Raw genomic sequence first — 23982 nt, forward strand, 5'->3', positions numbered from 1 at the left:
TTCTCCTTTGTCACCACAAACTGATTACCAAGGTTAAGAATGTCATCGATATTATCTTCCTCCCCCCAAATTCAACTCTTTCTACTGCTACGTGATACTGACTTTTCATACCAATTCAGCTATCTGTGCCATAGCTAGAATTTTGGGGAAAAAAAACAGACCAAACCCTTCCTAAAGCAACAAAAAAGTCACAAAAACAGCAAAAGAAAATACCAGCTCAAGAAGGCATATAATCTTTTAATCTAACCTAAAATGGAATACAATCTTCAGGTTACTGGCAGGAGTTGAAACATTCCTTGCAGAGATAAAGCTCTAAAAGGCTCACTTCATAAACAATAAATCAGAAGCTTCTCCTGTTGGGCACAAGTATTACATGAAAAATGGCAAAAACCGAATAAGGACTTTTAAAACATTAAAAGAATGTATTACAAGATGTTAAAAAAAATTAAGATCATACTAACATCTGTTATACTGAAATATGGTGAAAGCAAAAACACATTACTAATTTTTGCCATCTATGACCACTCATCTAGTCAATCTGTCATCAATTCTTTAAATACACTCTTTTAAGAAGACTTGCAACTTACCCTTTATTTTTCAAGCTTTTCAATTGACCATCAAACCATGGTCAAATTTATTTTTAAACAAAACCAGTTCACTCTGTTGCAGCTGAAGATACATTCATAAAAAACAAGTATGTTTGAGAAAGGAAGGAAAAACAATTCATCCACATTTGTGGTAGTCAACAGATCTGCCACCACACTTTGGGCAGAGAGAAACCAGTTTCTGTAGGACAGTTTTTTATTTTTTTTTCATGGGATAACCAGCACCACATTGTCAATTTAACACACAATACTCTTATTCCCATGTAAGAACCCTTATTGTTTGGGAATCTATATTGGTTAAAATTTAGGCAAAGAAACAGTCAAATAATCTAAACGTGGTCTTTAAACATATGGTTATTTAAAGCATTACTTGTTTTTAATTGCTGCCCTTAGCAGGAGCAAATGGCAAATCAAACAGCTGAAGAACATAACTTTATCGCACTAACAGCCTTTTAGAAAGCGAATTTAAAATTTAAAGAAGAAAATACTTGCAGAGAAGTAATATATACATAGAAGGTAGACAAAATGTCACGCTCCTTAGCTGGGAGATATGAGATTAAGGATGATGCTTACAAGTTCCATTTTACTAAGCGTTCCACTACTGCCAAGGCTTTCAAATAAAAGCGTGATACCCACCGTGATGTTTTCGAGATCAAGGTGTTTGTTGTGAACAGTTTCACACAGTCTCCGAATTTTTTCCTTAATTTTATTCATGTCTTTTTCATTCAGCAGCTTGGCAGAAGAAGCATCTTGTTCCAATTCCAAAAGCCGTATCATCAGATCTAGACTAGCTCTGTCTAAATCCATGTTCAAACGATCTCTACTCAGGATGTACATTAGAGCTGCTGTACAAAGGGACAAATTCTTGGGTTGGGAGAAGAGAGAAAGAAAAGAGTTATTTTTAGTAAGCCTGTTAGGCAGACCTTTTACAATTTTTAATAAACAAGCTGAATATTTACGAAAGGAAAAGCCTGGCAGGTCCCAATCTACTCACGTGAGTACTTCCTGTTGTACATCAATTACTTCTGGCCAGTTACTAATGCATTCTCCTGACCAATACAACTGAGACATAAATCACTTAATACATTTACAAAGCCCTAGTAGAAAAGCAGGGTTTTCTATTTTTAAGGGACTTGGTGCTGCAGACAGAATAAGAAACGGTAACTCCAGTAACACTGTATTATAGAAGAGACAGATGGCAGGGAAACAAAGTGAAAAAGCACAGGGTACATGGCAAGATAGGTGAACATTCTGGTTTGATGGGATAAGCTGGTGACAGCACCAGAAAATACAGAGATCGTGGGACAGTGTTTGCATGTGAAGGGCAAAAAAAAAAAAAAAAAAAAGCCTGGTGAGATACATTCCGATTCTGCCAAGCAGGTCTCTCAGTCAATAGTTTACCCAAACCTTTCCAGCATAAACACATTTAATTTCATGGGGAATTCTGCTTTTTGGAAACAGCCAGAGTACAAACCAGCTTCCCCCCTGCCTCGTGCCCATCAGTCCCTACCAAGCAAATGTTACTATCTTGAACACCCCTATCTTACACAGAATTGGTGTATAGCGACCTCGTACTGGCAAAAGAATACTTAATCCTTCTTCAAGAAGGAATTAAATTTAATCTTCAGGAAGATCCAGAAAAGCAAAGGGAGAAGGTGACTGTCAGAAAGGACAAATGACAGTCAAGAAGATCAGAGCAAAGCTATCTGTCCCTTGTGCTGGTGAATACAGCACGTGCACCAAGAGACCCATCTGTCCAGGTGAGCTCCAAGCTATGGTAGAAGAGAAATGTTCACGGAGAACAGAGTTGTGCCGGGCACAATACTTTCAGAAACCTTTGATGATACATGGAGGAAAGAAGAGCTGGGAGCATGTGGGGTATGTGTCTGTCTTACTGAGTTCAACTCTCAAGAGTCAACATGCTGCATGCATCTATTCCAATTTTTTTGGTATAGAGTAAATTAAAAATGGAGACAAACTAATTCCAAGATGTGAATGTTGCACAGCCGAACAGGAAAAAGCAGAATTTCTGTGTCATAGCAGATTAACATGTTGTTTAGAGTTCAGCCAACCACCAAAGCAATCATTAGCTGCTTCTGTTTATTTTAGAACGAAGTAATAATCGTACCTGGTCATACTAAGCAGCATCAGCATTTCCAAAACAGGATTAGGCAGCTGACAGCCTATCAAAAGCTCTGTTAAACTCCTTCCTGTCTGAGCCAAGGAAACCCTCAGGTGAATAAAGGCTTTAATCTGACTAACTACCAAAGATGCATTTGGAATACTGAAGGAAGGAAGCACGAGTTTCCAAATCTACATCTCTTTTCATGAAAGCAACCTTGAGATACAGACTTGGTTAAAAAAAATAAAATTAAAAATCTTAGCTGTGACTATCACTACTCCAGCCTTGCCAGATGTAAGGCAGAAAGCAATCTACGTGGCTTGTCTATATAGACAGGGTATATACATTGTTTTCCCTTAATTTCAATTAACTTTCTCCAATAAACCTTGCAATTTTATCTTTGTAATTATAGAAATTGTTTACTCTGGATTTACTTGCAACTGGTTTAAACTGTAAGAAATTTCAGGTTCTTGGAAGATGACTCTGTTCATTCAGAATGGCAGTTATTAAAACAGGACACAGGAGCACCTGCGTTCTGCAGAAACCAAAGGTTCGCCACTAACTGGTTCAGACAATGTGGGACCAAATAAAGCAGTATCTATGAAGAACTACTTTCTTGTGACCAGCTTTATCTAGGTGAGCTTCCTGGTAAAAAAAAATAAAATGCTTAACGCCCAAAGGAGTTTCTATCAACTAGAAATAATGCTGCAGTTAACAGAGGGAAACAGCTGAATTTATGATCTCTGCTGCCAACACGAAGGCATTTCAAAAAGTCAGAGGCTGTTCTTAAATCCCTGCTCAAAAATACTTTACAGATACTCCAAAGTCTGTAAGGGCAATCACACTCACTTTGTAAACCCCTGTACCAAGACCATGCCTGTCCCAGGCTCCCTTCTTTGCGATCCAACCAGCTTCCCATTAGGCAGAGAGCAATGGCTCTCCCTCCGCATCAGCTCTGCCAACACTTCTCTTCAGACCTTCCACCCAGGTTTTATGATACTTAAGTGTGATCAGAAGAGACCCAAGCAGGGGAGTACAACATTGTACAGAAGGTTTTGGGCTGCAGGTGGAGCGCTGGAAAAGCAAAAAGGAGGGGAGTAGGCATGTGTGACGAGAACTAGGTTCCTGCACCAGCATGTACGCAGAAGGCAATCAGGCCAATAAGCCTCCAAATGTGCAACACAAAAATACCGATGCTGCAGAAGTAAGGATCCCAAATGTGAATCGTGCTTACAATGTAGAACAAACCTGCTTCAGCTACATGCTGCCAGTGACAGGGGTTTTCTAAAACACGTTTTTCTTCATCTCTATAGGCAAATTGCTTTAATCTTGAATATAACAACTCTACATTTTGCTCTGATCTTGTGTAAGCATTAAAACCAGTTAACCGCATTGTCTGAAAGCTCTCTCATGCCCTACCATACACAGAATCCTGAGTTGAGAATGAGGGAAAAATTGTCAGTACAACTATTTTTTTATAAATATCCTAAAAAAAAAAACCCCAACATAAACCAACCCCAACAAACCACCAACCAAAGAAGCCAATCAAACGTACAAAATCCCACCCTTATGGATTGCAGTGGCAAAACTGGGTTTTGGGGTGGGCTTTTTTTCTCCTGTTCTGTCCCTCAAGAAGCTTCAAACACATTCTGCTTCCAAACAAACGTGGAGAGGAAAGTAAAATAAATAGAACTTGCTCTAGACAGAAATTGTATGGCATATCTAACTATGGAGTTGCACTCCATACTTCTACAGAATTCAAGGAAACATCCCAATTGAACATACACTCCAAAAACGGAGACCATTTACACCCACTCTCATCCTTGTCTTCCCTTGCTTGTTCTATTTATACCCCAGTTTGTGGGAACAGATGGTGGTTTTCTAGGGTTCAGCACTACATTTAATGCAGTTTTTTTTTTAATTATTCACATGCTGAAGACATTACAAAACCACATTTCTGTGCTTAACTACTGACAGCTATAATGAAAATATAGTTTTTGTTTTAAAAATTAATACTCCCAAACCTTTAGAGCATAGCTGAGGAGAAAAAAATCAGCTAAAAACTGAAACTTAAAGACAAATCTGCAAAAAAAATTGGGTAGGACAAGATATTTTCATGTAAATATTTTGGGGCAGAGCTCAGTAAGGTAACTGGTTATTTTGTTTTCCTTGCTGGCGAAAAAAAATACCTCTGCAACTGCTATTTTATATTCTTATGGAAATGTAAAAATCCCCTACTTTCTCAGGCTATTCCACTGTATCACCACAATGAATGCAGTTTATGCTCATGTTTGTTTCTATTAGCAACGTCATTGTGGCAATTTTCCCATCTCCAAAATACTTTTAAAAGAATATTAATAATTGTATTTTTTTCCCCCCCCAGTCCATCTTAAATGGTTGTGAGCCATTCAAGCAAAGCCTAGTGTGATTTATTATTCTTGAGTTACTTTGCACTGAGTTTTCGTGGAGAAAATTCTATTCATTTTGAACAAGTTCAAGTTTTAGTGAAATAATTGGTGAATGAAAGGGTAGCATAAAAAGCCAGGAAGCTTATACAGAGAAGGTCACTGTTGAAGTATATACTGTCAGTAGTTAAAGCATATATTTTAGCATTTATTAATAGTAGTTTGATAAATCAGGAATTTTATAATACTATATAACCTGTACCAAGAATGCATTGTAACTATATTAAAACATTAACTACCTTTTTTTTTTTCCCTTCTCTGACAAAAGGGATCGTTTCATCAAATATACTGAAAATAGTGAATATAATCAATGCTTTTTGTTACTGCAGGCTAATAATAGCATGCAATTTCCTTTTGAACTGTATGTGCTAGTTCTTTTGAAAATGAAGGAATACTGGTAACTGTTAAAAGACAGCCAAAAATACACCCAGCAAGCTTGTAGGCTTTCCAGGGAACTGTAGTTGTCCCCGATTCCTATGTTTTATTTTACAGTTAGCCATTGCTAATTTGTGAGTGAGATGGAAAATAAGCCATGATTCTAAATTAGTTACTTAAAGCTCTACAGCTTTTTCCCCTCACCCATGGTAAGATGTCAAATACAACCTCTTAAATGTCTATTTCTGTGTGTGCAAAGTTTCCTTCTGCATTGTATGTTGTTCTTCTAGAGCTATTAAATAAAAGTAATAAACCTGACTGGATATACGTATCTATGACCCACTTCAGGTAACGTTTCCTGTGTTCAGCTTTTGTAACAACACCTGAAGGGATACCCCACAGAGCCACCGTTTCCAGCCACTGGGAAGATAGTATCACCTGCAAGAAGCGTTTTCTGTTACGGCTGCACTGGACTTGTAACGTTGATACGGAAAACCCAAAGTGTTCCAGTTTTTAACTCTCAGGTCATGTTACCATACGTAGTTAAAATTCACCTTTCCTAGATTTATCATAGCACACTGCACGCACTCGAGGCATCCCCTGGCTGCAACTACAGCACTGCTCAAGGAGACAAGTGCAGGACATGAAAACGCCCCCACAACAGCTACAGAAAAGGTGATAATTCACATACAAGCAAGTCTGGAGATGAGCACTTAAAGCCATCTTTAATTACAAGGAGAAAGGATTCCTTTCAAATGTATTTTATTTGAAGAAAATTATAAATACAACAATAAAGCTATTAAAAAAGCTTAAGAGTAGATATAAAACAGCAATCCAAGGCACAGGCAGTTTTTTTAAAAAGCTTGAATGATTTTTAAAAAGAGTTTCCAAACCCAGAAGCACATGAACAGTGGAAAGGGAATTTGTCATTGGAAGGCAGGTGCTCTTATTCTTGTTTTCACCCTAGAGTTCTAAAACGGAGCCACTGCTCTCAGATCAGGATGGTTGGCCTTAAATTCCAAGCGCACAAGATTCATACAAAGTAGACAGGTACCATCAAACTTTAACGAAATCCACAATGTATCCATACCTGATGGTGTTGGGAATCATCCAGTGTTTTGAAAACCATAGCTACCATCCCATGTGCTCTCAGATGCATTCGGAAGCTGGGCATGGCGCACTTTGTCGCCAAGCTGATTACACTAGAGAAAATTAATCCTGGGTTAGAACTAAAATGAACACGTTTACAAAAAAGGCAGATAATCAAGTCTACAAAACATGACTGACCACATACCTCAGGCCCTGACAAACTCTGTTGGGATGTTTCTTCTAAAATTTGTACATGGCAAGTTTGTAATTGGTGAACAGAGCAGCATGTTACTCAACAGCTGCTTACCAGCACCAAAGTATGTCTTGCTTTATTTTAAGGTTGGCTAAAGACATCATTTGAAATGGTACCCTGAACTTGCTTCTTTCCAACAAAAGTTGAAATAATTTCAAATAGTTAAATTGAAATGAAAATGTTGATGGATTAAGCATGAAGCTCTGATTTAGGGGCATGGGAGAGCTTGTTACGGATCAAGGCATTATCAGAAATTATAATGTGAGCTTCCATTGCTATCTAATAGTTATGTATCTAATTGACTGATTAGTCCCGCTTATGCCTGACAATACTTTTACAAAAAACCAAACATTTTTAATATTTATTGCTGCATTTATGGTTGATGGAAACACTATAGATTTCAGGAAAAATCTGACAAATATATTAATCTAATCAGTGATCAGCATAACAGTTCTATTTTAAAAGCAGAATCCTTCTCCTAGGTTTTATTAGCAAGCTGTCTGCCATTTCTAGCACAGCCCAACGTGTCGACTATTAAAAATATATTGCTTTTAAATATGGAGTAATGTATGACCAATTCTGCAATCAAGTCTTCCATGACTAGTGAGGAATCTTATTATAAAAGATTCATATGGTATGGCATTTAAAAATACAAGCGGTCTTTCTGTCTCTGATCACAGCAGCACCAGTTAGAGCTTACCTACCAGTTTCTGATTCTTTTACGTCTATTCCTATCCTTACACATTGATTTCCTTTGGAAAAATACTTTTCTTTTAATTTGTTAACTGAAAGAAAAAATTTTTATGGTGTTTATACAAGTTACATTCCATGATATAAATTTGGAAAGTAAAAAAGTCAGTTTAAGATCTTCGGAAGCTTGCCATAGGAGCAAATTAACTGCACTCAATATGAAAAACACTCCTAAACTGCCATTATGGTATTAATTTATTCTTATCATAATGCATGTACAAACTGGATAATAGATTTCTTGCGTTTATACTTCAGCAACAATATGCATTGGTAGTTTTTGAGGAACATGAAGAATAAATTTTTAAAACAGCTCTCTTAAAAGCATATAAAGCTTTTTCTCATCCACAGTTAAATCTCAAGTAAAGCGTGCTCATCACCTGTCTCTGTGGATTCAGATTTTTCCTTCTCTACCATTTTAGTTTTGCTAAACAGAAAGGAAAATTTAGAAGTATTAAAAAAAGTAATTATTACATGGCTACAGAACATCATTCTAATTACTTTTACGTCCAGGGAATGGACACCAATATTAAGTCATAAACGCCTTCAAAACAAGACTAACATTTTTAATACTAACTGTGCAATAATGTGTAACTTATTAAGAGTGCAACGAGTAGTTCAAGACAACTCAGGGAACCTTCCAATTAACATCGAAGCCACAATACTCCCAGTGGACACTAGCTTGGTTATTTTTCAACAGGTGGCTGGAGTTAAACAGTATCTCAATATCACATTAGTTCTAGATTATAGCCACCAAACTTTCCAGTCTTAGGGGTTTTATTTTAGAATTGAATTTTGCATTAAAAACAGAACAGACATTGCACATAAGATTGCACTAAACAAAGAAAAGTTATTTATGTTTTCTTTTTAACTTATAGCAAGGAAAACAAGCGTGTTGAAGATGCCTCTTACTGTACAATTTTTTTATTTCACCTTCCTAGGCACACTACTTTTGATTATTCACAATATATCACCTTGGTGATTATTTTCAAATGTTATCCTTTATAGCAGAAGTGCCAGGTAACTACCCAAACGACGATTTAAAGCATGGGCGCTTCGTGGATGAATATTTAATTCTGTATCTCTTTTAAATGTAAGTTCAGTGTTTTATATTACGGTATCTTACCTAAGGCAACGTGTGTTTAGGGGCTGATTGCTCTTCAATCCACTTAGCAAGTACTCAATATCATCTGTGAACTCTTGATTTTCACCAAATTCCACTACATCATTGAAGTGCTTTACATGCTGAACAACAGTGTATAACTGGAAGAGACAAATATTTTGACCTAGGTAAGTTGCTCTTGGGATTGATTATAACCTTAACAAGTACAGTTTAAAAACTACTCAGTTTTGAGTGCAAGGAAACATTAAGAAGTTAACAAAGGCCATTCAACTATTTAGATAAAAATATTATATTTAATAGGAAAGTCAGATCTCATTTTGACGCTGTTCCTTCAGTATTTAGGATTACCAATAATTCTTTATCTTAAAAATTTGTTAAGAATACTTACTTCTTTGTCTTCTTTCCTACATTTCAATGCAGTTACTATCTCTTGATAGGGCTGAGTAGGTATTGTCACAGTTTTTATCACTTTGGGAGGTGGTGCAGGAGCCTTAAAAACTCCATCATCTTTATGAATTGCCTCCTTTGAAGATAGCCTTACCTATTAATAAGAAAGTGCTAAAATGGGCAGATGTTTTGAGCATGTAAACATACACTAAATACATCAGGAAACAGTACAGGTGTGCAATTGTCAAACTCACATTTTGGGACCATTTAGTCCTTGCCTTACTCTACCAAGAGGTACCTAAGCTGTGTGATAAAGTACCTACTCTTGAAAAAAAAAAAGATCTCAGAAATTATATGCATTTTTAAATACAAAACCCAGTTCTAAGTAGTCAGGAAAGCTCCAGTGGAATTCCAAAACTAAAAAAAGGGGGAAAAAAAGTCCTTTACACTGGTTCCTTAAGCTTTAGGGTAAGTAAACCAACCCAGCTCAGTGTTTAAAAACAATTATTATTTGTTGATACTTACAAGTATCTTACCCCTTTACACTGGAGCTTCCAGGATTGACTGAGTTGGTTGCTACGCTGATCCATCATTAAGTACTGGTCTGGATACGGGCACAGCATTGAGCAGCCACTGTCTCAACACAGCCCAAACTGAAAAACTTTGTGCCTGTTGCCCTCACCTCTACTGGAGGCTCCCCAGCTACTGTACTCAGGGCGTAGCTCTCAGAGAACCCACCTGTCCAACCTGATACTCCTAACTGGTTTTTGCCTGTAGGTAGAGGACTACCAATATATGTAGCACCGTAAAAAACTGACACTCAGAGAAGTAACAGAGCCATGGTGCGTGTCTCAAACAGGCAGAGTATGCTCTTGGCAATTCATGGTATTCTTCATACGCTGGCCTTATTCGTATTTGTGTTTTTAATATTTCAGGAACATATTATAGCATGAAATACAGCAAAACCTATTCTGAACTTACAACAGGTAGCAGAGAATTTGATATTAGATCTAGAATAACTACTGACAAGTTTCCAGCCATCTCAGGCAAGTATTACAGGTTTCTCCTCAACCTACTCCTCTGTATTCGTTTGAGGCTACTAATAAGCTTAAGCGTCAGTTTATCTTCAGATTACTTCTTTAGCACAAATTCAGATGTGAAGACAAACTACACAAAGTAAGGCATACAGGCAAGAGACCTCCAAATGCCAAATTCTAAACATACAAGGCCAATGCCAGTGGTCATTTACTCACCCTCAATGTCTAAGTAACATCATGTACTTAGTTTCCTTACATAGAAAAATGAGAATTTTTTTAAAGCATAACTGAAAAAAATAGAATTAATATGCAGGCTATAGAGGATGCATTAATTGACTCCAGGGGACACTTTAAGAGCACCTTCTTGTGCATTGTACATTGACGGTCAAAATATAAGCCAAAAGAACCTGCTATATTAATGGATTATTCTTTACACGCTGCCTCTATCAGCGTGCAGCACTTCAGTATTTGCTCACTTAGGCTCCAGTGGCAAAATGCCAATAAACCACCCTGAAGAGCTGGTTTAGAGCACATACTGCAGAGGAGTCTGATCTTATCAGTCTGTGAATACAGGAGATCCACTGAAGTATCTCATCCAAGTCTTGGTTAATGGCTTCCCCTTCAAAGCAAATTCCAAGGGATCTTGGAGAGGCCAGAAGAAAGAGTACTTGGCATAAGCAGTTCACATGCTACGTGTTTCTCACCATAAACCTAAGACAAATTTATCCAGATCTTCAGGTAACAAAATCCTAGTGAAATTAAAGAGACAGGATCACCTGTGCAGGGATTACCACTGAACATTTGGATCGAGGCTCATTTATCTTGTAACTCTTAATCATACACACATAAATCAAGGTTAAAAAAAGCGACTGAAGTAACTTCAGCTGTACATCTTAACAAGAGGAGCAGATACAAATTCCCCTGACCGGTTTGTTCAGCCAAACCCCTGCCATATTCCTGAATTAATATTTTGATGGTTCCAGTTACAAAGTGGGAAGTCTGACAGAAGACAAAATGGTTTGTCTGAATATGAATGATCCAGACATTTTCCTAGCCTGAAGAGGATATATTCAAAGTGTGTCTGAGACGACTCAGACAAAATCTGCCTTTAAGTCAGCTATCAGAGTACTTCACAAAAATCAGTATCAATACAAAGATTCAGTAAGCAACAAAAGCTTCAGTACAAATGCACGTAATTTAAATTGAGAAAGGGGATTAGGAGAAACCCAGGACTGAAATTTCTGCTCTCTCCTCAAACACTAGTGGTAATGGTTGTTCTGTCACCTGCATTTTCCAGGCAATGCAGTTAAATGTGAAGGCAGGCTGCTAACAGTACTGTGAGGATGCCACCAAAACCAACCATAAATCAGAGAGGAGCTAGTATCACAACACACACAGAGGTGGAATTAAAAAAGAAAACAACAACAAACCAATGGAGAAAACCCCCTAAAACTGGTGACAACAACAAAAGCTGAAGACTTATCACTGCAAAAATATCTACTTTCTGATTTTCTGTTCTCAGGCATGCAGTCTAAGCAAGGTACCAAACGAAATAAAGTTTACTGACAATGTATGAGGCTCTCTTAGCATAATCGCTAACAACTTTTACACATATATAAGCCCAAGACACTGGATTCTCAGAGTCTCAAAAAAGTTAAACAATTACCTTAGGCCTTGGAACAATCACTGGTTTTTGAAAAAACAAGTTACTTCAAGAACTGTTTTCACCTCTTATCTACTTTTTGCAGACATGTTTATATCCAATATGTTCATATTAGCATTTCTGGCTGTATACAGAAAATTTTGTTTCTTTCATAGTGTCTAAAGACTCGAGTCAGAAATTCACAACACTTTACTCCATTAGAAAGGAAAAAGAAATTAAAAATCTCTTCTTAAGTTTTTCCTTTTTGACCTGCAACTTGCTGATTTCTATGGGAAGTTAATCCTAGGGGTTCTCACAGAAGATGAAGTGGAGTCCATTGTTAGAAAGCTTAACTTCAGCAGATTAGGGAACATAACTTGACTGAAGTATTTTTTGTATCTATATATTGAAAAGATATGGAAGATCCCCTTCTAGAGTATTTCCACTGACAATTTCTTTCTTATCAAATACCCAATGGCTCACATCACAAAGTGGATTTCATTCTGAATTACTGTGACATTACCAGATATCAAGAACTTGTGTTTTAAAAAAATATCAGTGAATCTTAAAAGGAGATTTACTAAACTTGAGAAGAAACAAACTGTCTACTTACTGGGACACTGGGAGTTTTCAAAGCCGGTGGTGCTGGCAGGGCCTCTGATTCTGGCTGGTTCCAGTGTCTAGCATTATATACAGCTTTTGTGGGAGACTAAGAGATAAAAATAAAAGTTATTTTTTGAGCAAATCTACCAGTAGTCACTATGTAGTTCAAAAAACACTGCAGCAATAATGTAGCCAAACAAGGAAGATGAGCTTCATTTTCCCCCTTTCTGTCTTCCCAGCAACACCAGTTCTCAGTATCGTATAAATTAGAAAACCCGAAAGACTTTGAAGCATTTGATAGTTTTAAAGACATATGGACCCATTCAAATGGCAAAAAACATGATATACATGTATTTGAAGAATTTTTCAGGTTTTCTACTTTTTAAATTTATTCAAAGACAAAAGGTCTGCAATCCGCCTATAGAGAAAACCACACAGCTATGGAAAAAACCCTGATACATTAGCAAACACCACGTCAGTAGAAAATATGGCTAGTTTAGAATCAAAACGTAGAACTGATACAGGCTTTTATGCTTGGAGGAACAGAAAACACTCAAATGAAATGCCTTAATCTGTATTAATAAATTAAGAAGCCTTTTTTTTCCTTCCTGCTGAAAAATGTGTGAAGGCAAATCAAAACTCATCAAGATTTACTGTCCTTGAATTTTTGGGAAATACAATATAATTCTTAGAGGAAGCAAAGACCAAGTTTACCAATCTAATTACATAGTAATACCTCAGACTAATGTACCATTAGAGTTTTGCAACATGCCATATATTGTGTAAAATGTGTAACTACATATCTCCTCACACACACTTCTACAGCATTTTAAATGTGGAAAAAAAAATACCTATATTAAAAGAAAAAAAAGGAAGTTGGGCATTAAAAATAATTTTTTGTCAAAATATAACACATCAACTGTTTAAAACAGGTAGTGGCTGAAGTACAGCCCACAGAGGGGCGATGCGCAGCAAACCAGCAGTACCAGCTATGGATTGAATACCATTCTGTGGAGTGTAGGAAGGTTTTGGCACTTTAAAAGCTGGAAAGTAGATTTTGTAATTCAAGAGTTTCTGTATTACTGTTGTTAAAACTCTACTGTGCTGCCTCCTTACATTCTCTACAAGAAGGGAAAGCCCTGACTAACAAAACTTCAAAGAATATTAGCAGAATGAAAGCCTCAGCTATGTTTTCAGAGCCCAAAAGACCCGTCAAGCACTAAATCATTTCAGTTTCCAGACAAGAGAAAAGCCTCTTTCTCTCCTACAGCGAGCTTTGATGTGGTCATAAGAAACTTAACTTAGTTGGATTTTTTAATTATTTTTTTAAAGCAGTGCTCATGTACCATTCAGCAACAAGTATGCAATGACCATCGTCTTAACAGTTTTATCTGTTTTCCAAGGAAGCTCTTTGAAACAATACATTTTCAGATGACAGACACACAAAGTCCTTCAGCAGCCACACGTGGCCACCATTGCCGCACACAGGAATACCAAAATAAGGTTTTTGATAATTTCACTTTTTAACTTTCCCAAGTAACAGAAACACTAATTTGCCCAATTTCCTGACAATCTCACCAAGGTCAAAAAGTTAAACTGAGAAACCAGTTTTAAGTTCATGCTGCTACAGTTACGAGAAGACATCTCTGTCCACAAATAGGAAGATCATGTCATATGAAAAAAATTAATTGCTGACAAAATTGTTAAAAAGTTAACTCTCTTTTCTCCTATACATTTATGAGTAGCAAATTCTTAACCAGAATGTGACTCAGGGTTTGTGATGAACAAAGATGCTTTTTTAATCATGAAAGACACATGTTTCACAAATGTCTCCAATGGAAAAGAACCACTGAGTATTTTCTCGATGCTCAATTTTTTTTCTTGAATTACTCACAACTGTTCCACAGATTACCTCCGTGCATACTTATTACTGGGAAGAGAAGCTATAAGTTTCTGGGTGCCATATCCTGGTATACAGGATAATTCAAGAAAATAACAGGCCCTATGAAGTAACCAGCATGAAAGTACAGCATATATTTAGTATCAGTTTCAGCTGATGCATAATTCTTCTAAACCTTGCAGGGAAGCTTAAGCACTACAACTGTGACAGCAGCGCACTGCATTACCGCTGCCACACATGCTAGGAACAGGGGATATTCTTTATTAACAGTCCCAAATCTCAGTTATAGTCTCCAATAGTATTCTATCCCCGCTTAAAGGATACAAATATTATAAACATTCCCGAATTTCCTGTCTGGGAGCTCCACGCTGTGCAGAAGCTTTTCAGGTCTCCCTAAGAGTGGTGTGGGGCTCAGCGCACCCCACGGGGAGACGCTGCGGGGAGCCGCAACCCACACGGCAAGAGCCTAGACTCATGCCTTCTCTGAGCTGGGAACAACGCGGGCACAGAGCAAGGCAGGCTCTGCTGATGCTGCAGCACCCCCATGTTTATCAAGTTCACGGGAAGAGCACGCCATACTCGTGGCCCCGCTACACAAAGCCCCTGCCCGTGCCCCACCTGGGCGTTAGATTAAATACTCAGTGCTCAGAGGCTTCCCGAGTCAGAGATGGCATCCTTTTTAGTTAACAAGTCAAAAAACGGGCTTTTCTTCCCTGATTTTCCTTAATCCCTTACTAAATCAAAAGTTATGGAATCCCAAAGTGTTTTGTGACAAGGCACTTTACAGCTTGCTTAGGCACTACCAATGCAATATAGAAGAAAGCCGCATTTTATGTAAGAAATCAAGTAATGCCACCAATAAATGTCTGTTTTGAGAAATGAAAATGTCTTCATTTAATAGCTCTCTTGAAACAGAACCTAAACTGTAACTGAAAATGGCAATTACCGAAAACCTCAAATACCTATGGAAGGTTAGTTTTAGCCACTATCCCTTGTCATATCTCCCACTTTTCGATCAAAGTAATTTCACCTGGGACTCCATGCCTTCCCAGGAATATTTCATTAGGCAGTAGACACTGCTCCCCAGCATCCCTACTGTCTGGTCCAGTATCCTGTCTCACACTGGTGCCACGCAGCTCAACCACCAAACACACCTGCAAAAATTCAGCACTGCTTTCCAATGAAATACCATCTAATCAGTTCTACCACATTATGCAGAGACTTTGGAGCCTCTCTTAAAACTCACACGGACACGGCAAATACATCCCTCTTTTACAACCTTTTGAAACAACCTTCACATTTTCCCTTGCCACAAAAAACAAAGATGAATTTTCAAAACAATTGCAGAGAAACTGCACCAATGCTGATCAATGAGTAAGCAGCGTGTAGACTCACTTTAGATTACTGTGTGACAGAACTGAAGGCAGGAAAAGTCTCAAAGATCAAATGAATGCCAGTGAACAAAGACTTTTCAGAAGGGCTTGATCACAAAAGCAAGCGGGTTTGTTTGTTTGGGTGGTTTTGGTGGGTTTTTCTTAAGGCAACTCAAATGCTTGTGACAACAAGCTTCCCTGAAGCAGCAATGCTGATATTTAAGCAGCAGTAATTTAAGAAACTGGCTTCCTTTCTCTTAAAGACAAGACAACCTTGCAATTATTCAAATAACGCAGACTTTTCTTTAAGAATTCTTCCTCTCAAGATTAACTTAGAATAGATGCAAGTGGAAGTACATCACTCCTTTGAATTCTGTGTTCTTAAGGCAAATAAGTTCTGCAATATTAATCAGCTGTAAGAGCTTCTGCTGAATAGCAGAAGAATCTCCTTTTTTCACATGTATAGAACTGACAGCTGTTTACACACAGACAGACGTCTGAAAGAGTGCAAATATTCCAGTGAGGGTATAAAGCATACTGTACTGTGGGACTCCGCATGTGGCTCTGAGGGGTGAGCCGAGATGTAAAACCAGAACGAATGCCAGGAATTTTACAAAATGCACAGGGCTGTCAGTTTTATAAGATCATCTCCAAATGGCACAAACCATGGGTCATGCTTAACCTCCCATCCCTGAAAGCTTCAAAGCTGAAATTTTTAAGAGCTGGCACTCCGCATATACTGATGCGGCACTGCTTGCCATTCATAGATACAAGAATAGCAGAAAATAAGAGCCAGCGACACGAGTCATGCTGAAAATACTAGCAAAACAAGAAAGCCAGCAGCTATTTGCAGGCAAGAATGCTTTCCAAGGTAGCAGACAACAGCAAAAGAAAACCCAAAGCCATTTTTAACAGCTATCCTGATAAATGCATCATTTATAGCTGAAGGGCATTCAGTAAGACTGTACACCAGACGCTTGTCAAAACTACAAGTTCCAAAAAAACCCCAATGAACCAAAACGTATGATTATTTACCACTCAGTATTCATCATCATTAAGAATACTACTCTGTCCTGCATCTCTCAGTTTGAATGGGAAAAAGATAGCAAGTGTGCTATGCAGCGCAGAACTAGTCATAATGGACTGTTTCTCTTGAAAAGGGAAAGGAATGAACATCCATTCATGGCAAAGAAAAAGAAATTACGCTTCAAAACAGGAAGATGGAATATCAATTCAGCACAAGCTGAGCCATGTGTATATTAAAAAAAAGGTTAATTTGGACTCCAGGTAAGAGACCAGTTTTCAAAAGCAGTTAAAAAAACAGAAGCAAACAGAAATCATTTATTCAGCGTTCAAAATATGAACTGACTCTCCATTATTTGGATCACAGTAGCAGATTAGTGCCAATAAATCACCTCTGGGTGCCACAGACCACTTAATCGTGGGCTGCTATACCATTTAATGCAGTACTCAAAAAACATTATGCACACACACAGCTAGATAACAAGTGGTTAGTCAGACAAGGTTGAAGACTATCAGCAGCGGACAACACGATGAGCAGGGGGCAAAAAAAATGTCATTGAAGCTTTTCTTGCATCAGACTTCTGAAGAACTGCAAAACGTTTTTTCTTCCTCAAAGCTCAAAAGGAGGCCGACAGGGCAGAACAAGACGATGGTCAAACATCCAAGTGAAGGATGAAAATTTCCCTTGAAGAAACAGGACAGTTTGATAAGCATGAGATTCGTTCTTTAACAGAACTAACCAAAGGTGTTCTGTATGCTGCTTACACCGAATGTGCTCAAAACTGGTCAGCCCAGAAGCAGAAGCCATATGGTTATGGCTACTAATTTGGCCTGCAACCTATCTTAAGTCTAATTAAAAGGGACAGGGTACAATAGTTTATATCACCGCAATACTGGAAACATATCACTTCAATCAAGAGAAGGGGTAAACCTGCATCTGCCTGCAAGTAACTGTACTGGCACAAACACATCCTAGTAAAAATTGTTAGACAAAATTCCTGCCCTCTTTGTTGCTACATAAAGGCAGAGAGAGAGAGAGAGAGACACACACCCCCACATCGCCCCCCATTAATCCTAAACTACTCAAAGTGTATCAATCTACTAACAAGAAAGCCTTACGAAATTGCAACAGCAATGAAATTCCAAAGGTCATATGGTTGGGGTGCGTGCGCGTGCACACCCACATAAGCGTTTCCATCTGGATCAGTGAAACATTTTTCAAAGAAATCTCCCCAGTGTCCTCAGTTACGACACTGTGGCTGGCATCACCGAGTCCCAGAGTACGCTCACCTCATTTCGTTCTGATGAAACTAAACTTGGAGATGCTCTTCCAGCGAGCACCCACCTCACGCCAGCTGTGACTGGGCATCCCCTAAAGCAGATCAGAATAAGGCTAATTCAAAGTAAAAACCTCTGGATGTGTATAATGGGGACACTGGGCTCTCAACACCAACTGCTCCACTCTCAAGATGTGCTCGTGCACCATGATCTAATGCACAGAAAGTCACAGACAGAGCGGGGGGAACCAGCCCCACTCACACAGTACATGGGAGCTGTGAAGACAGTTTTGCATACCAATCTACATCTAAATTAAGCTCCTACTGGCAAATGAATCTGGTATATTTTAATCTCTTTGAGTGTTTTTCCTGTTTTAGAACTTTCTACAGGACTGAGGCCTTGTGCAATGTAACATTTATCCTACACAGTTATCCTGCATTGCCTAATTACTAAAACACTGAGTTAATTACTGGGAACTACACAACTGATGGGTGGGAGAGGGGGAATGCGAAGATGCAAGAGAAAATCTGTTTTCAAAATGTTTCAGTGCATCTTTGCTTTTAACCTAGGAGTTAATACCAGTAGGAGCTGGAAGTATAAAACACATTTTCCACTGTGACATTAAACATTTTCCATTCAACTGGATTTCTCTACTTCTTGAAAAGCGTAAGTACACACAAGGAGAGAAGGATTTCCACGCTTATTTTTCATTTGTTCCTCTTGCCTCTATGAGGACTTGGCCTGTTCCCCTCAGGTTGCACTTGGCATCCCTACCTTTCTCAGGGCAAAGCTCTGGCTCAACTGGTAACATCTTTCTTGACACCGCACAGGAGAAAAAATGCACTTCCAATAACTTTGCTACCACAGTTCTACCTAACAGTTGCATATGGAGCACAGACGAGGAAGCAGTTTCGCCTGGCGGAAGCATCTCAGCTCAGCATGTACCAGAACACACCCTTCTTCACCAGGGTTTCATAGGAAGGAGTGGGAAGAAAATAATCTTGATCAGCAAACGATTATCTTGAAGTTAACAGACCAACTCTTGGCATTTGCTTTCACTCTGAGATGGCTTCAAAGTGTTATGCCCCAATTCAATTCAGTAAAATTACAATGGCTACTTCAAATTAGGTGACTAATCTAAAAACCTGCCAGTCCTGATTGGTATCCTGTTTACTAACTTAAAAATTAAGAATTGGTTTTGGTCTATTTACAGTAATAACAGAAGAAGAAAATATCCCTAAATGGTAAGCACCAGGAAGCCTAGTATTCTATTATTTAGTAATATTATTTAGTATCCTAGTATTTAATACTAGGAAGTATTAAATAAGTAATGCTTACCCAAGAATCTGAGTTTGCAAAGGTTAAGGGAAATAATCGTATCAATACGAAGCTCTGGTTTTTAACAAATCAACTATTTAAGAAACAGATTTAGTCTCACCCTTTACCATCTTTTATCTTTTTCTAAAATTCATTTTTATTCCAGCAATATGAAAGTTGCTTAAAATATACACGCTGTTTATAATTGGTTAGCACTTAGAACAGCTCATCTCTTGTACATCATTCCAACAAATAGTTTTTGGACAGAAAAACCCCACAAAACCCACTTCAGTTCAGGACTGGGCAGACCATCTGCCAGAAGCACCAACCAGTACACAAAAGGAATGCACTGCAGAAGCAGCAACATGCTGTCACAGGTTGTCAGATCCAACCACCACTGTTTGTCAAAGTGCTGATGAGACAGACTGCTGGATTAGTGCTAAACCGATACGAGCCAGAGATTTCACAGAATATTTTGATTGTCAAAATTCAGCTCAACTCCTCAACAGAGTCAAAATAGCAAATGTCAACTAATAAAAAAAAATATGCAATTTTGACAACCTAAATCATGATGCAAATAGCAGCTCAATGTGTGCAGTATCAGCAGTTTCATACCACTGAAAAAATGCTTTGTTGTAACTGTTCACTCTTTTGGTAGGACACTCTTTTCCTAAAGGTTATGCAAGATAAAAGACAAGCAGTTCTTTTTAAAATTAGTTCTGACCAGTCTACTCTGATCCTACCATTAAATATATGGAAAGGGCTACAACTGATAGAGTAAAACTTTAGAATTACGCTTTGACTGCTGCTTTTCCAGGACTATTTACTTAAAATAAGCTATGGTAAAATAATTAACCAAAACCACCAGAGGTTGTGCACTGACGATAGATTAATCTTCACCCACATTAAATCTTAGAAAAATAAAATAATAAATTTCAAAGTTTAATTTGGGGAGATGCAGATTCATCTGCAGGCAAGCAAAAAGAAATGTTATTTGCAGGATGTCTTTGATAAACATCTACTGTAAAGTATAATGCAAGCTAAGTGGAAAACTACAGATCACAGCGCAGCCTAGTTTCTTTCCCCTCCCACGCACACGTCATTGTCATATTAGCCATAAGATTACTCAGTCAAACCAAGAGCCATGCATGGTTTCGTACTTCTTCAATTTCAAAACACTTCTAAAGATCAGGTACAAGTATTTCATCTTGGACTTCAAGTAAACTTAGACGCAGCATTTGTTTCAAGCTGATATTTATAGCTTCTTCCAGTCAGCACGAAGCACCAGTGGAAAAAGCTCACGTCAACCTGTAAAAGATCTCATAGGTTATACCCTTAAACTCGTGTTACAGCAAATCCTATTAGGAACAACAGGATGACAAGTAAGCTTTATTTTCAAGGATTGACAGTTTCTCACAGTTCCTAAAATTTATAACAGGAATACGGCAACTCAATGAAAACAACATACTTGTGGAAAAAACACCTGCCTACGGGACAAGAAAGATGCAATTAAATAATGAATTATGGACTAGTTGCAGATCAAACTGAAGTCACACAGAAGAAAAAAAAATGTTTTTTTTCTGGTTCAGCATTTGATAACTGAAAATTAGTGCTTCACACAGTAGTAATTGATATGTCCAAAACTCACAGTTTGAAATCTTGCACACATTTGTTTACCTTCTTGGGCACAAAACACAGCAGTTATTCGTAAAACTTGAAAAAAACCACGAAAAGCAGTAAGTAGTTAGAAGGTTACGACTGGATCAAGTTTTTAACTTTGATACAGAGTTCGGAAGCATTCTGTTGGCTAAGCCACATCTGAATTCAGCAATGATTTCATTGATGTATTCAACACTACTGTCATGACTAACTCTATTAATGTCACTTGATCAAAGTAATGCATGTAATCCTGCTAACGCCGGCTGTGTTTAGCGAGCATTTCTCAGTTGCAATGTTGACTTAACCAGGTTAAGACGACTTAATCTCTCTTCTTGGGTTCCCTCAACTGAGTGGATACAATTGTTTACAGTCTCCCAGTGAATCGGACTGAGATTTATGTTAAATGTTTCCTTTTAGTGGGTTAATTTTTTTAAAGACAGATGGTCTACTCAATTTAGTTCAATACACAGTCTTGGGAAACTGAAGGAGCAAGGAAACAGGAGTGAGCACGTGGAGCAAAAGGACAGCAAAGGCAGATTCACCAAATACTTCTGTCAGGATTTTTTTGGGTTTTTTTCATACAAAACCAGTCCTTACAGCAGGTTGGGGTTTTTTTTTGTTTATTTGTTTGGTTGGTTTGGGTTTTTTTTGTGGTTTTTTTAGTTTTTTTTTTTTTTTTTAATGCATAATATAAGAAGATCTCATCTTTTCCTGACAAATGCATTCCACACTAGTGGAATAACTTTCAAGCAATGCCACCGTTAAAAACAAAGAAGTGCTTTGCACGGGAAACTCCATGCTCCAGTAGTTGAGTGTGGCAAAGAGGTGGTTCTTTCCATTCACTGTGTACATGTGGGGAAATGTATAGAGAGTCACAAAACAGACAGGTTTTGTAGAGCTAAGACCTCAACAAGTGAGTTTAGACAAACTTCTCCAGGCATAGCAAGACAAGAAAAGAAGAAAAAAATATTTAAGGTAGTTTAAATTTGTTCATAAACATTTAATTTTCATTGCAAAAGTGAGTAGTTAAGGGAAATGCACAAATTTTAACTGGTCAGAAGTCATTAAGCAATGGACTAGCATTCAGTTTACTTTTTAGTTTGAACAACAGTCCATGAAATCACCAATGTAGGCTGTCCATGCAGTGAGTACTATCTTCCTCACGTTACCAATCATAAAAAGTATATGTTTTACCCTCTCAAGAAAATGTCAGTCTTTTATAGGTGCTAAATTGCATTCTGTCAAACTACCATGGAAGTCTTTACGAAATATACTCAGCACAAAAAATATCAACATCTAAAAAATTAATTCCAAAAGACTCATTTCTAAAGTTCACCTATTCTAAGGCACAGAAAAAATAATAATCCTGATACAGCACTCATCTAATACCTTGAAATGTTATAATACATTGAGAAAACAGAACATAGAGAGTTCTGTATGTATGTATAGACATACCTGCTTCGGGGTATGTCTACTTGAGAGTCAGTGTTTTTTTCTGTTATACCTCCTTTGTCCCACTTCAAGTGACACAGTTAAGTCTTCCCATATGTCTCAGCAGCACTGAAGAGCACTAACAGAAGGATTATAGTCCTCCCCCTCTCCCTGGCCCCTTAAAGCTGAAAGGCTCCCATACCTTTTAATTACAATTTGCAGCTCTATTTGCATTCTTCCCTCAGAGTATTTAAAGGTAATCAGTATTCACCTTGTCTAGGCTGGCTTCCTGCGGCCATGGGCAGAACTACGATCAGCACAGAGTTGCAGGTCACTCTTTACAATACATTTTGAGCTTTAGAGCAGAGGGTCGCCCCAGATAATTTGCAGTTCAGAGGATCTAGTGGTCCTTAATGACACGCTGGATAACAGAAACGCTGAACTGACAGTATAGATCTGGCACAAAACACCAGGCACAGCCATCGACTTCTAGGACTGATCAATCAAAAGATAAGTTTGGGGATAGACTAGTTCTCTTTATCTTACATTTGTAAGTTGGGGTTTGTTTTGCAGGTTCCTTTTTAGAGGCATGCATAGTTTGCATAAGACCACTGGGAACTGTTCCAGAGTATTCCTACAAAGACTGATTGTCCTCACTCACTGACTCTAGCCCAAGTCTGTGGTGAGACGGGCAGGACCAAGAAATCTCAGGAAATAATTTTTGTGGTCCCTATTTTCAAGCCTTCAGTCTGAGTAGATTCGGATCATAGCAACAAAAAGTTTCTTGTATACCTTAATGTTTTTTGCCTGATGATTGAGAATTAGTTTCATCTGCAGAAGGGGAACTAGGCTCACACTAAGCAGGTGGGCACATCACAGCCCCATAGAGTTCCCAAACTTACGTGCTAGAGCATGAGTTACTGAACCAGTTGAATTAAAATTGTAAACAGCTGCAAACAAACTTTTGCAGATGTTACTCATGTATGCTTCACACCCATAATTTGCAAGTCAAGTAATGCCAATATTTATGTACTGTAAGCACATAATTATGTTGCTATGGAACATAATATTCCCCCTGTAACTCAGGCTCAGGATAAAGAGACTTAATTCACTTAAAAGCAGAATTCTGGTTGAGACTTTACATACCTATCATAATGTACATACTACTGCAACTTTTATGCTCATTATTATGTGTGTCAATAGCCAGTGATTTCAGTGAGACTCATTATGTTAAAAGCAGTTTTTAGAAGCACTGTTATTCACTAAGTCAACGTCCGTAGTCTTGTATTACACATGTGCTCGAAGCTTCAACAACTGGACTTTAACCTTCAGTACAATGGTCAGGTTTCAAAAGCACAAACACAGGCCAGAGTCCTGCTGACTATGAACTGGAAAAAATATTTCAGCTTTTTGGATGTACTGAAGTTTAACAATACCACCTGTTGCTTCCTGAGTAACAGAGCTGTTTGCTTTTCAGGTCAGTGTGATGCCAAGTGCCACACCTCTAACATCATCACCTTGCAGAAAATAATTAATACTGCATCTGCTAGTTT

General features: G+C 38.0%; 1 protein-coding gene across 5 annotated transcripts in view; it reads right to left on the reverse strand.

Annotated features, from left to right (window-relative positions):
- Positions 1-23982, reverse strand: part of WAPL (WAPL cohesin release factor) — a 159698-nt gene that overhangs the window by 16030 nt on the left and 119686 nt on the right. For 3 of the 5 annotated variants that reach the window (XM_054206911.1, XM_054206910.1, XM_054206912.1), the window contains 5 exons: positions 12459-12554; positions 9168-9320; positions 8783-8919; positions 6658-6769; positions 1242-1469 (listed from right to left, as the gene is read on the reverse strand). In XM_054206911.1, the coding sequence (XP_054062886.1) occupies positions 1242-1469; positions 6658-6769; positions 8783-8919; positions 9168-9320; positions 12459-12554 (726 nt within the window). The remainder of the gene's footprint in view (positions 1-1241; positions 1470-6657; positions 6770-8782; positions 8920-9167; positions 9321-12458; positions 12555-23982) is intronic. The other 2 variants (XM_054206913.1, XM_054206914.1) reach the window with 2 other exon arrangements.

This window comes from Rissa tridactyla, chromosome 6 (assembly GCF_028500815.1).
Source record: "Rissa tridactyla isolate bRisTri1 chromosome 6, bRisTri1.patW.cur.20221130, whole genome shotgun sequence".
NCBI lineage: Eukaryota > Metazoa > Chordata > Aves > Charadriiformes > Laridae > Rissa > Rissa tridactyla.